This window comes from Oncorhynchus clarkii, chromosome 3 (genome assembly GCF_045791955.1).
Source record: "Oncorhynchus clarkii lewisi isolate Uvic-CL-2024 chromosome 3, UVic_Ocla_1.0, whole genome shotgun sequence".
Classification (NCBI taxonomy): Eukaryota; Metazoa; Chordata; class Actinopteri; order Salmoniformes; family Salmonidae; genus Oncorhynchus; species Oncorhynchus clarkii.
The window spans coordinates 43,991,032-44,005,883 of record NC_092149.1 but is presented as its reverse complement, the minus strand read 5'-3'; the positions used below and the strand labels follow the sequence as shown (position 1 = coordinate 44,005,883).

Below are 14,852 nucleotides of genomic sequence, written 5' to 3'. Positions count from 1 at the left end.
ATTCTACCGGCAATGTTTGACTTTTAAGATTGTATTGCTGTGTTCTCGATATTATACACCTGTCAGCAACGGGTGTGGTTGAAATAGCCAAATCCACTAGTTTGAAGGTCACTAATATAACGTGGGGCTAATTCACCTGAAGACGAGGAAAATGAAAACACATTAGCTAGATTGCTTACTCTAAATATAATACAATTGTAATTTTAAATGTTATACAATCAGAATGCGTTTTTCTCTAGTAAAAGGGTTGCAAATTGCGACTATGTTTTCGGCACTCTGGAGCCCTGATATCAAACCAGACCTTTCTACCAAACACTCCACAGTCAAGAAAAGCCAAAACAGTACACTTCATAGTCTCCCATTTCTATTACAGTTCACTTCCATTAATTCTTCTTTTTTAATTCCCCCCCCACATCTTTTTCCCAGGTGCCGACCATTCTGAACGCGCTACAGAGGAGCGTGCAGGCTGTGCTGGTGGGCAAGATCCAGATCCAGGACTGGTTCGGCAACGGCATTAAGCGGGTGGCGCTGATGAACAAGTGGATGTTGAAGGAGGTGACGATCGACGAGGATGAGCGCTGCCTGCTGCAGACCGATGGCTCCTTCCTCTACCTGCTCTGCAAGGACGGCCTCTACAAAGTGGGCTCCGGCTACAGCGGCACTGTCAGGGTACGTGGGGTGTAGGAAGGTGGGTTGATGTGTGTGTGTGTGTACGTGAGAGAGCGTATATGCTACCTGCTCTGCAAGGACGGCCTCTACAAAGTGGGCTCCGGCTACAGAAGTGACACATCATTGCTCACTGCATGCATAGTCCTCGTAGTTTCTTTGCCAGTTTATATAGAAAGGTTTTTAAAACCATTTTTGTAACGTAATAGTCTTCCACAGCAACAATGGTTTTATGACTCTGTACCGCTCCTTTTAAAGATCATTTGCTTGTTGAAGTGAAAAGTAGATTACAGCACATACTAAATAAGACTTCATCATACCTAAATTCTTACAAAGCATTGTGTTTTCCTTCCATTTACTTTTGATCACATAGCCATAGGTTGAGTCAGAACTTAAACATTTCAAACACATTTCTCATAGGCAAATGTTCCAGTTACTGCCCCAGTTGGTTGATAAGAGGAGACTCTCCATAATAGCACTCTGCTGTACTAAAGTAGTAGATTAAATAAAATATTTGAAACTTCTCCCAGATTCCATAATTATTCTCTCATTTCTGAGGTTGATTGTTGATGCCACATAGTGCTGACACAGTGGATCATACATCATTGAGGGAATATATTTGTGTCTTAACGTTTGGCTGTGCGTTTGTGGTTGCGCTCTAAAATTGGACCAATATGTGTGTTCGTATTCCAGGGCCATGTGTATAATTCCACATCACGCATCAGGAATCGGAAGGAGAAGAGATCGTGGTTGGGTTTTGCTCAGGTAACTTAACCTCATTCTTTTTATTTTATTTATTTTTTATTAAAATTGACACCACAAGTAAGACTATAGGCAACCTGGAATTCTATTTCATTGCGAGTTATGGTTATGGTCTTGTACCATGCCGTTTGCTCACTGCATTGATTTGGATCACCCCCCATTTGACCCAATAAACATAGTTGCTGATCTGTATGCAGTAAAGGCTTGGGTCGATAATGATTCTGCTCCTACTGAAGACCTTTAGGGGATTAGAAAGGAATAGACATCTACCCCCAAAATAGCGTTTATTGATGAAGCATTGTTTGTATTCCTTTGTCCTACACATTCAAACTTTGAGGGCTTGGTCTGGGTTGCTTTTGGGACAAATTGTGACATGCAGTCCTAAAAGTAGTGTATAAATAAATAAAAAAATATTGATTGTGGGCATGCAGGGCTGCCTGTTGTACCGGGATATGAGTAACAACCACAGTACGTCGGCCATCAAGATCAACCCAGAGACTCTGGAGCATGAGGGAACCATCACCATGCCAGGTACATGACAACACACAGTAACACCTCCTTGTCCCCCATATTGTGTGTTATAATAAACAGGGCAAGGATTTCTTTAATGCACCTGATTTGTAAGCGTGCGCACGTGCGCGCCTGGGGGGGGTGTGTATTCTTAATTTTTGTAATCATCAGGTTACTTACTATTGTCAAGAACCAGTGAACAAGGCCTCAAACTAGATGTTATCTTGAGATTAACTTGGAAACATTTAATAATAATATTTAAGGCTCATAAAAAATTATTAGGCTCTTATAACCTGCTCACCCAGTGATTGACAATATACCCTTTAGTAATTTATCATCAATAATATATGCTAAAATAAGGCTTGTAACTACAATATTTCAATATTCCTGATTGAACAAAGTAGGCAAATAGCCACAGGACAAAGATGGCTACATAGCTTTATCGATTCAATGTGCAAACAACACTTAAACACGGTCTGTTTTTACAGTATGCAAATTTAAGAGAAAATAATATGTTTATATTAAAGGAAACGGAGGCCAATGCACAATGTTTCGTCTGAATACCTTTGTCAAGAGCATGACATGAATCTCCTTATTCTTTGTATATTATAAATGCACTCATCTTGCTCACTCTCTCCTCTCCATAGGCCTACAGGCAGACGGCCAGAACATAGTCTTCACTGACGGAGAGTACATCAACCAGATTGCTGCCTGCAAAGATGTGAGTCTCCTCATTCTCTCATACACACACTCCTACCTACCTACTCCAGGTGCGCTAAAGTTTTCTTCCATTCTTCTTGACTTCTTGAGAGAGAGGAGTGGATAGGGCCAATACGTACCAGCAACTCCCACTCCTTAAATGGTTACAAACCCAGTCTGAAGTACTGTCTGAGATTTCTATTATACTATAATGTAGAGAGCTGCTGGCCCCGACAGAGATCATAACAGCATGGTCAGTATTTTTCATGCTGTGGCCGTGAGTGGGTGGTCAGACTACTTCAGGAGGAAAATATTTGGTAACACTACTTGAAACCCAGCGTCATAACACATTATGACACGGTCATAACCATGTCATAACAGCTGACAACTTGTCATAACATGTCATAACAGCTGACAACTTGTCATAACCTGTCATATTTAGATCTTTTGTCATATGTTGCGTTATTTTATGGCTGGTTTTGACACCTACATTAAGTGTCAAAACCTACCACACAAGGCAAAACATTCCATTACACCATAGCCTACTTGTCAACAGTAGGTTTATGTTATAACATTTTCTGAAATTTACCATAATAAAATATCATTGTAGTTATTCACATATTGATGTCAGACCCCAATGCTTTGTTTACTGATGTCTGTGATGAATGCAGGAGCAGATAATGGCTGCAGGAGGGGATGGCTGCCGTTTTACGGGTTCCTAACCAACCGTGCTATTTTGGTAGTTTTTCGCAACTTATTTTGTACATAATATTGCTGATACCATCTCTTATGACCGAAAAGAGATTCTGGATATCAGAATAGCAATTACTCACCTTGAACTGGACAAAGATTCTCTATAATGAGTCCGATGTGAAGGATATACTGCTTCCCGGAGACCAGGCCGAAATCGCTGTTATTCGTGTGAAGAAAAGACGGAAATACAGGGGGGCGGAGATCAGGGTGCCTTGTGAGAATTCGTCGTCAGGTGGGTAACCCGCTTCTAACATCCATTCTATTGAGCAACGTGCAATCATTGGAAACTAAATTTAACATCCGTTTGAGATTGTCCCACCAACGGGACATTAAAAACGGTAATATCTTATGTTTCACGAGTCGTGGCTGAACGAGGACACGAATAATATAGACCTGGCTGGGTTTTCCGTGCATCGGCAGGACGGAACGGGTACGTCTGGTAAGACGATGGGTGGGGATGTGTGTCTATTTGTCAATAACAGCTGGTGTGCGATGTCTAATATTAAATCATTGCTTGCCTGAGGTAGAGTACCTCATGATAAGCTGTAGACCACACAATCTACCAAAAGTTTATCGATATTATTCGTAGCCATCTATTTACGACAACAAACCGATACTGGCACTAAGACCTCCCTCAGCGAGCTATCCATAAACAAACAGGAAAATGTTCATCCATAAGCGGCGCTCCTTGTGGCCGTTGTTAATTTTGACCCTGTTGTTTAGAACCTGACGGACAACTATGAAAGCTCAAACCAAGTTTATTCACCCAAAGGGTCAGACAGCTGAACAGACAGACATGTTTCCACCAGCACAAGTGTGTATATATACCCCAATTTGGGTGCAGTCACCTCCTTCCGTCTAAACATAACTTCCTGCCTTGCAATAAAGACGTAAAGTGATGCGGGCAATTAACTGTTCCTTCTCCTTTATGACCTGACCTCGGCCCCCACTCCTCATCTCTCCACCCTATCAGTGACTGCAACCATGCGATTGCTTTTCCTTTACTCAGTATATTCCAAGCTTAATTGCCTCCCCCATATACATTTCTCCGACGGATAACCATTAACTTCTGGTGCTGAAACCGGACTACAGCACTCCATTTCCATAGGATATCTGATGATTTAAAAAATATTTCAAGTTTAGGAGTCAGAACCCATCACCGGGGACATTAATACAGGCAAACTTAATTCCGTTTTACCTAATTTCTACCAGCATTTCACGTGCAACCAGAGAAAAAAAATTATAGACCGCACACACAGAAGCTTACAAAGCTCTCCCTCGCCCTCCATTTTGCAAATCTGACCATAATTCTACCCTCTTGATTCCTGTTTTCAAGCAAAAACTACAGCAGGACGTACCAGTGACTCACTCAATACGGAAGTGGTCAGATGATGCGGATGCTACGCTACAGGACTTTTTTGCTAGCACAGACTGGAATATATTCCGGGATTTATCCAGTGGCATTTAGGAGTGTACCACCTCAGTCACCGGTTTCAACAATAAGTGCATAGATGAAGTCATCCCCACATTGACCGGGTGTACATATCCCAACCAGAAGCCATCGATTACAGGCAACATCTGCACCGAGCTAAAGGCTAGAGCTGACGCTTTCAAGGAGCGGGACACGAATCCGGACGCTTTCAAGGAGCGGGACACGAATCCGGACACTTATAAGAAATCCAGCCTATGCCCTCAGACAAACCATCAAACAGGCAAAGCGTCAATACAGAACTAAGATTGAATCCTACTACACAGGCTCTGATGCTCGTCGGATATGGCAGGGCTTGCAAACTATTGCGGACTTCAAAGGGAAACGCAGCTGCGAGCTGCCCGGTGACGTGAGCCTACCAGACGAGCTTAAATGCCCTTTTATGCTCGTTTCGAGGCAAGCAACACTGAAGAATGCATAAGAGCACCAGCTGTTCCAGACAACTGTGTGACCACGCTCTCCGTAGCTGATGTAAGCAAGACCTTTCTTCAGGTAAACATTCACAAGGCTGCGGGGCCAGACGGATTACCAGGACGTCTACTCTGAGCATGCGTGGACCAACTGGCAAGTGCCTTAAAACCTGTTGTGACTCGGACAGTATTTTCATTTTTGGAAAAAAAACTTTCCTGTAGTAAACGGGATATTTTGTCAGGACAAGATGCTAGAATATACATATAATTGACAGCTTAGGATAGAAAACACTCTAACGTTTCCGAAACTGTAAAGATATTGTCTGTGAGTATAACAGAACTGATATGTTGCAGGCGAAAGCCTGAGAAAAATCCCATAGTGCCCCATATTTTGAAAGCGCTACATTCCAATGAGTCCCTATTGAGCTATGAATGGGCTATCAACCAGATTACGCTTTCTACGTATTCCCCAAGGTGTCTACAGCATTGTGACATAGTTTTACGCATTTATGTTGAAGAATAGCCGTAGGCGGCTACATTGCGCAAGTGGTCACCTGATGCCCCCAGAGAGATTCTCGCGTAAAATACAGAGGTAGCCATTACTCCAATCAGTCCTACTGAAAAACTAATTGTCCCGATGGATATATTATCGAATAGATATTTGAAAAACACCTTGAGGATTGATTATAAACAACGTTTGCCATATTTCTGTCGATATTATGGAGCTAATTTGGAATATTTTTTGCCGTTTTCGTGACCGCAATTCCAGGGCGATTTCTCCAAACGTGAAGAACAAACGGAGCTATTTCGCCTACAAAAATAATATTTTTGGAAAAATTGAACATTTGCTATCTAACTGGGAGTCTCGTGAGTGAAAACATCCGAAGCTCATCAAAAGTAAACTGCTTTTCTGATTTCTGTGACCAAGTTACCTGCTGCTAGCTGGACAAAATGCTATGCTAGGCTATCGATAAACTTACACAAATGCTTGTCTAGCTTTGGCTGTAAAGCACATTTTGAAGATCTGAGTTGACAGGGTGATTAACAAAAGGCTAAGCTGTGTCTCAATATATTTCACTTGTGATTTTCATGAATAGGAATATTTTCTAGGGATATTTATGTCCGTTGCGTTATGCTAATTAGTGTCAGGCGATGATTACGCTCCCACATGCGGGATGGGGAGTCAGTAGAGGTTTTGACTAACATTTTCAACCTTGCCTGGCAGAATATGTAATAGCGACATGTTTCGAGCAGACCACCATAGTCCCTGTGGCCAAGAACACGAAGGTAACCTGCCTAAATGACTACCACCCCGTAGCACTCACGTCGGTAGCCATGAAGTGCTTTGAAAGGCTGGTAATGACACACCACAACACCATCATCCCACTCCAATTCGTATACCGACACCAACAGATCCACAGATGACGCAATTGCTCACCACACTGCCCTTTCCCACCTGGACAAAAGGAACACCTATGTGAGAATGCTGTTCATTGATTTCAGCTCAACGTTCAACACCATAGTGCCCACAATGCTCACATCACTGCGCAAGGACCCTGTGACTAAACACCTCCACATGCAACTGGATCCTAGACTTCCTGATGAGCCACCCCCAGGTGGTAAGGGTAGGCAACTACACATCTGCCACACAGATCCTTAAGTTTAATGACGACACAACAGTGTAGTAGGCCTTGACAACGTTGAGACAGCCTACACGGTGGAAATCAGAGACCTGGCAGTGTGATGCCAGGACAACCTCCTCTCTCAATGTGAGCAAGACAAAGGAGCTGATCGTGGACTACAGGAAAAGGAGTGCCAAACAGGTCTCCATTAACATGGATGGGACTGGAGTGGAGCTGGTTTCAAGTTCATGGTATCCACATCACCAACAAACTATCATAGTCCAAACGCACCAAGACAGCCATGAAGAGGACACAACACCCCAGATCTGGTATGGCAACTGGTATGGCAACTGCTTGACATCCGACTGTAAGGCGCTACAGAGGGTATTGACTGCGGCCCAGTTCATCACTGGGTCCAAGCTTCCTGTCATCCAGTTCCTATATACTAGGCGGTGTCAGAGGAAGTCCCAAAAAATTGTCCGACTCCAGTCACCCAAGTCATAGACTCTTCTCTCTGCTACCACACAGCAAGCGGTACCAAAGCACCAAGTCTAGGTCCAAGCGGCTCCTTACGTCTTCTACCCCCGAGCCATAAGCCATAATGCACATGACTAAAGATTTCATTACAACAACAAAGGACTTAAGAAACAAACGCTTAAAGGAAAGGAAACTTCTTGCCAGGGAAAAAAAAACACATTTGTATAAATGTTGGTTTTGACACTTGTGTAGGCACACAGATACAGAGCCTTTGAGTTGAAAGTCTGTCAGACAGTTCTAGAGATGTTCTTTCAGCATCTCAAAAAATGCGTAGGCAAAATGCGTAGGCAATGGATGGCAGGCTTCATCAGCGCACGTCACACATCGCTTTGCAATGAGCTGGAGGCAGCTATGCATTTTAAAAACATATGCTTAATTGTTCGAAAACTGATTGTTTTGACGCATGTTATGAGGCTCGCCAAAATCAGACCATATTCATGGAGGCAATTATTTTATATCAATTTTCTTTCATTGTCCAGCAGCCAAAGGCACAATTATAGTCATGTTAGCTACACTGAACAAAAATATAAATGCAACAATTTCAAAGATTTTGTTCATATAAGGGGAACAGAAAACCATTTGCATTTCTAGTTATAGACAATTGTTAGCTTGCTAGCTAAAATGTAACCTAGTTCATACTACAGCTATGACAATTAGTTTATATTGGTGGTAGTAGGAGGAGTTGGGATTATGCTGGTTCGTTGTTTAGCTAGCTAGCTAGCTAGCTAGCTAGCTAGCTACATGTCCAAACAAAATAATCCACTTCGCCAGATGATTACAAGACCCATCAAGTTAGCCAGGTGTGTCTGGGGGTGTTTACAGCCATCTATTGTATTTCATGAACATGTGTACATGTCTAGATAATAGTGACCCATCCACTTAGCTAGATGTGACTGGGGGTGGTTATAACATTTCTTTCACATGATCCATCAAAGTATGTCTGGGTAAGCATCTAATCATTTAAAGTATTTTTTATCTGGACACTTTCTGTTTTTGATATTGCTACTATGCAAATATGCAAGAAACCATTTCACTGTACCGTTTACACCTTCTGTATCCTGTGCATGTGACAAATGCACTTAATATATTTAATTTGATATAGTGTATGTTTACAAGAGACGGTAATGTGAAGAACAACATGACCTGCACCAAATTCAGATTAGGATATAGGCCAAGGACTATATAAAAGTGTATTTTTATCTCCACCCAGAAGAGGACTGGCCGCCCCTCATAGCCTGGTTCCCCTCTAGGTTTCTTCCTAGGTATTGGCCTTTCTAGGGAGTTTTTATACATCGTGCTTATACACCTGCATTGCTTGCTGTTTGGGGTTTTAGGCTGGGTTTCTGTACAGCACTTTGATATTTTTTTACCTAGAGTTTTTCCTTATTGTAGGCTACTACTTTTGCCACTTTTAGTCTTGAAGTCTTTGGGCGTTTACTACACACTCTGTTTAGCACATTGCCTCACATGTGAATCCTTAAAGAGATGGGTTGAGCTAGGGTGTAAATAATTCTGAATGGGTATAGATAAAGAAGAGCTTTCCAGTAAGTGTACCAAAGCATTCATGGGCGTTATTCCCAAAAGTGGACTTACAAGTTGATCAACTTTCAAATCAGAACTGCCTTCCCATTGTTCCTCAACTGCAGTGTATGATATACCATTTTCTCTTAGTCTACTTTTATACAATTTTAGAAACACCATTTAAAATCTCGCTACATAGGACTGAATCCAGGTGGTGGGTCACATATAGTGGCTAGATCCAGGAAGCCAAAGTTCCAAAAGCTGGGCCGAAAATAGTGTAGATCATACAAAATATTTTGCTGTGACTCTTATATGGATGATGTTAAAACCATTTGTTTTTGTGATTAATAAGGAGTATCTAGACTCTGCACTTGATGAATTTATGAAATTGCTTCTTTGAATTATTGATTAACATGCACCTGTTAAGAAACTGACTGTTAGAACTGTTAAGACTCCATAGAATGATGAGGAATTGAAAAACTGTATGGCTGAAAGAGATGGGGCAAAAGAAGTGGCTAATAAGTCTGGCTGCACATCTGACTGGCGCACTTACTACAGATTGAAAAATGATGTGACTAATCACCAAAAAGATGACTGTATTATGAAGTCAAAATCAATGATATAAAGACTAGATTACTTTAAATTAAATTATGGGCATCAAATCACAACTTATTCATCACAAAGCCATTTGATGTTGCCAGTTATTTTAATAATTACTTAATTGGCTAATTTAGACAGGAAATGCCATCAACAAACCAAGCCTTTGTTCATGCATTAAAAAACACATAATGAAAAAAAGCATTGTAAGTTAGAGCTATCTAATAGAACTGAGAGTTTTCTTTAATGGAAGCGCCTCCAATGCCAAACGTAGGGTGTGACGATCCGCAGGGCAGCGGTCTACACTTCAATTTTTTACCAATGACCTGCCACTTGCATTAGTCAAAGCCTGTGTCCATGTATGCTGATGATTCAACCATATACAGTGCATTTGGAAAGTATTCAGACCCTTGACTTTTTCCACATTTTATGTTAGTCTTATTCTAAAATAAATATATATATATATATATACAGTGCCTTGCGAAAGTATTCGGCCCCCTTGAACTTTGAGACCTTTTGCCACATTTCAGGCTTCAAACATAAAGATATAAAACTGTATTTTTTTGTGAAGAATCAACAACAAGTGGGACACAATCATGAAGTGGAACGACATTTATTGGATATTTCAAACTTTTTTAACAAATCAAAAACTGAAGAATTGGGCGTGCAAAATTATTCAGCCCCTTTACTTTCAGTGCAGCAAACTCTCTCCAGAAGTTCAGTGAGGATCTCTGAATGATCCAATGTTGACCTAAATGACTAATGATGATAAATACAATCCACCTGTGTGTAATCAAGTCTCTGTATAAATGCACCTGCACTGTGATAGTCTCAGAGGTCCGTTAAAAGCGCAGAGAGCATCATGAAGAACAAGGAACACACCAGGCAGGTCCGAGATACTGTTGTGAAGAAGTTTAAAGCCGGATTTGGATACAAAAATATTTCCCAAGCTTTAAACAACAAGGAGCACTGTGCAAGCGATAATATTGAAATGGAAGGAGTATCAGACCACTGCAAATCTACCAAGACCTGGCCGGCCGTCCCTCTAAACTTTCAGCTCATACAAGGAGAAGACTGATCAGAGATGCAGCCAAGAGGCCCATGATCACTCTGGATGAACTGCAGAGATCTACAGCTGAGGTGGGAGACTCTGTCCATAGGACAACAATCAGTCGTATATTGCACAAATCTGGCCTTTATGGAAGAGTGGCAAGAAGAAAGCCATTTCTTAAAGATATCCATAAAAAGTGTCGTTTAAAGTTTGCCACAAGCCACCTGGGAGACACACCAAACATGTGGAAGAATGTGCTCTGGTCAGATGAAACCAAAATGTAACTTTTTGGCAACAATGCAAAACGTTATGTTTGGCGTAAAAGCAACACAGCTGAACACACCATCCCCACTGTCAAACATGGTGGTGGCAGCATCATGGTTTGGGCCTGCTTTTCTTCAGCAGGGACAGGGAAGATGGTTAAAATTGATGGGAAGATGGATGGAGCCAAATACAGGACCATTCTGGAAGAAAACCTGATGGAGTCTGCAAAAGACCTGAGACTGGGACGGAGATTTGTCTTCCAACAAGACAATGATCCAAAACATAAAGCAAAATCTACAATGGAATGGTTCAAAAGTAAACATATCCAGGTGTTAGAATGGCCAAGTCAAAGTCCAGACCTGAATCCAATCGAGAATCTGTGGAAAGAACTGAAAACTGCTGTTCACAAATGCTCTCCATCCAACCTCACTGAGCTTGAGCTGTTTTGCAAGGAGGAATGGGAAAAATGTTCAGTCTCTCGATGTGCAAAACTGATAGAGACATACCCCAAGCGACTTACAGCTGTAATCGCAGCAAAAGGTGGCGCTACAAAGTATTAACTTAAGGGGGCTGAATAATTTTGCACGCCCAATTTTTCAGTTTTTGATTTGTTAAAAAAGTTTGAAATATCCAATAAATGTCGTTCCACTTCATGATTGTGTCCCACTTGTTGTTGATTCTTCACAAAAAAATACAGTTTTATATCTTTATGTTTGAAGCCTGAAATGTGGCAAAAGGTCGCAAAGTTCAAGGGGGCCGAATACTTTCGCAAGGCACTGTATATAAAGATTCCCTCATCAATTTACACACACTACCCCATAATAATGACAAACCAATAATAGGTGTTTAGAACTTTTTTCAAAAGTATTCATATCCTTTACTCAGTATTTTGTTGAAGCTCCTTTGGCAGCGATTACAGCCTGGAGTCTTCTTGGGTATGACGCTACAAGCTTGGCACACCTGTATTTGGGGAGTTTCTCGCCTCTCTGCAGATCCTCTCAAGCTCTGTCAGTTTGGATGGGGGAGTCGCTGTACAGCTGTTTTCAGGTCTCAAAGTGTTATACAGAAACCCAGCCTGAATCCCCAAACAGCAAGCAATGCAGATGTCGAAGCACGGTGGCAAGGAAAAACTCACTAGAAAGGCCGGCACCTAGAGAGGAACCAGGCTCTGAGGGTTGGCCAGTCCTCTTAGCTGTGCCGGGTGGAGATTATAACAGAACATGGCCAAGATGTTCAAACAGATGACCAGCAGGGTCAGAAAATAATAATAATCAGTCATTGTCGAGGGTGCAACAGGACAGTACCTCAGGAGTAAATGTAATTTGGCTTTTCATAGCCGATCAATCAGAGTTCGAGACAGCAGGTGCGGTAGAGAGTCGAAAACAGCAGGTCCGGGACAAGGTAGCACGTCCAGTGAACAGGTCAGGGTTCCATAGCCGCCGGCAAAACATTTTAAACTGGAGCAGCAGTAGGTGGACTGGGGACAGCAAGGAGTCAACAGGCCAGGTAGGAGAGAGAGAGAATACTTAAATTCACACAGGACACCGGATATGACAGGAGAAATACTCCAGATATAAGAAACTAGCCCCCCGACACACAAAATATTGCAGCATAAATACTGGCGGCTGAGACGGGAGCGGTCGGTAGACACTGTGGCTCTGTCTGACAGGCAGGATGTAACCCCACCCACTTTGCCAAAGCACAGCCCCCACACCACTATAGGGATATCTTCAACCACCAACCTACTACCCCGAGACAAGGCCGAGTATAGCCCTCAAAGATCTCCCCAACGGCACGAACCCGAGGAGGACGCCAACCTGGACAGGAACATCACGTCAGTGAGTCAACCCACTCAAGTGACGCATGAAAGAGCACCAGTAAGCCGGTGACTCAGCCCCGGTAATAGGGTTAGAGGCAGAGAATCCCAGTGGAGAGAGGGGAACCGGCAAGGGCTGTTCGTTGCTCCAGAGCCTTTCCGTTCACCTTCACACTCCTGGGCCAGACTACACTCAATCATATGACTTACTGAAGAGATGAGTCTTAAATAAAAACTTAAAGGTCGACCGAGTCTGCGTCTTTCACATGGACAGGCAGACCATTCCATAAAGCTGGAGCTCTATAGGAGGTAGCCCTGCCTCCAGCTGTTTGCTTATAAATTCTAGGGACAGTAAGGAGGCCTGCGTTTTGTGACCGTAGCGTACGTGTAGGTATGTACGCTAGGAACAAATCAGTAAGACAGGTATGAGCAAGCCCTTGTAATGCTTTGTAGGTGAGCAGTAAAACCTTGAAATCAGCCCAAACCTTAACTTCTTTGGTGTAGGGGGCAGTATTTTCACATCCGGATGAAAAGCATGCCCAGAGTAAACGGGCCTGCTACAAATATGCCTATTATTATGCCTATTGTTAGTAGATTTGGATAGAAAACACTCTGAAGTTTCTAAAACTTTTTGAATGATGTCTGTGAGTATAACAGAACTCATATGGCAGGCAAAAACCTGAGAAAAAATCCAACCAGGAAGTGGGAAATCTGAGGTTGGTAGATTTTCAACACCGCTCCTTTTGAAGATACTGTGTTGAAGATATTGTACTGTGAAGTGGGGCCGAAGGAGAAGGAAATGAGTAAGGTCTGCCATGATCTGACCATGCGCTTTCACGTGAGAGGGAGCTCTGTTCCATCGCACTTCTGAAGACAACGGAATTCTCTGGTTGGAACGTTATTGAAGATTTATGTTAAACATCCTAAAGATGTATTCTATACATCGTTTGACAAGTTTCTGCGGACTGTAACTTAACTTTTTGACTTGTCTGCTTTTAGTGAACGCGCTTCGTGACTTTGGATTTGTTTACCAAACGCGCTAACAAAAGGAACCATTTGGACATAAATTATGGACATTACTGAACAAAACAAACATTTCTTGTGGAAGTGGGAGTCCTGCGAGTGCATTCCGACAAAGATCAGCAAAGGTAAGTGAAGATTTATAATTCTAGTTATGACTTTTGTTGACTGCATAATATGGCGGATATATTTGTCTTGATTGGGTTCTGAGCGCCGACTCAGATTATTGCATGGTTTGCTTTTTCCGTAAAGCTTTTTTGAAATCTGACACAGCGGTTGCATTAACTTCTTGACGCTACCCATCCCTTAAGCAGGAAAATTGTCATCAGCAACCGCTGAATAGCATAGTACCCCAGCCAAATAATATTACTAAAAATATTTATATTCATGAAATCACAAGTGCAATATTGCAAAACACAGCTTAGCCTTTTGTTAATCCACCTGTCGTCTCAGATTTTGAAATGATGCTTTACAGCAAAAGCAATCCAAGCGTTTGTGTAAGTTTATCGATCGCATGACAGTACATTAAGTACACTTAGCATCAGGGAGCTTGGTCACGAAAATCAGAAAAGCAATCAAATTAATCGTTTACCCTTGATGATCTTCGGATGTTTTCACTCCAGTTTCATTTCAGACTCCAGTTACACGACAAATGTTCCTCTTGTTCCATAAAGATAATTTTTATATCCAAAATACTTCCGTTTGTTTGGCGCACTATGTTCAGAAATCAACAGGAAAGAGCGGTCACGACAACGCAGACAAATTCCAAATAATATCCGTAATGTCCACAGAAACATGTCAAACGTTTTTTATAATCAATCCTCAGGTTGTTTTAAAATACACTGCTCAAAAAAATAATGGGAACACTAAAATAACACATCCTAGATCTGAATGAATGAAATATTCTTATTAAATACTTTTTTGCTGACAACAAAATCACACAAACATTATCAATGGAAATCAAATTATCAACCCATGGAGGTCTGGATTTGGAGTCACTCAAAATTAAAGTGGAAAACCACACTACAGGCTGATCCAACTTTGATGTAATGTCCTTAAAACAAGTCAAAATGAGGCTCAGTAGTGTGTGTGGCCTCCACGTGCCTGTATGACCTCCCTACAACGCCTGGGCATG

General features: G+C 41.9%; 1 protein-coding gene across 26 annotated transcripts in view; it reads left to right on the top strand.

Moving 5' to 3' along the window:
• The window catches only part of LOC139395705 (E3 ubiquitin-protein ligase MYCBP2), a 350,297-nt gene that overhangs the window by 61,558 nt on the left and 273,887 nt on the right, over nt 1–14,852 (top strand). For all 26 annotated transcript variants that reach the window (XM_071143146.1, XM_071143169.1, XM_071143125.1 and 23 more), the window contains exons 6-9: nt 427–669; nt 1,360–1,431; nt 1,860–1,959; nt 2,586–2,659. In XM_071143146.1, the coding sequence (XP_070999247.1) occupies nt 427–669; nt 1,360–1,431; nt 1,860–1,959; nt 2,586–2,659 (489 nt within the window). The remainder of the gene's footprint in view (nt 1–426; nt 670–1,359; nt 1,432–1,859; nt 1,960–2,585; nt 2,660–14,852) is intronic.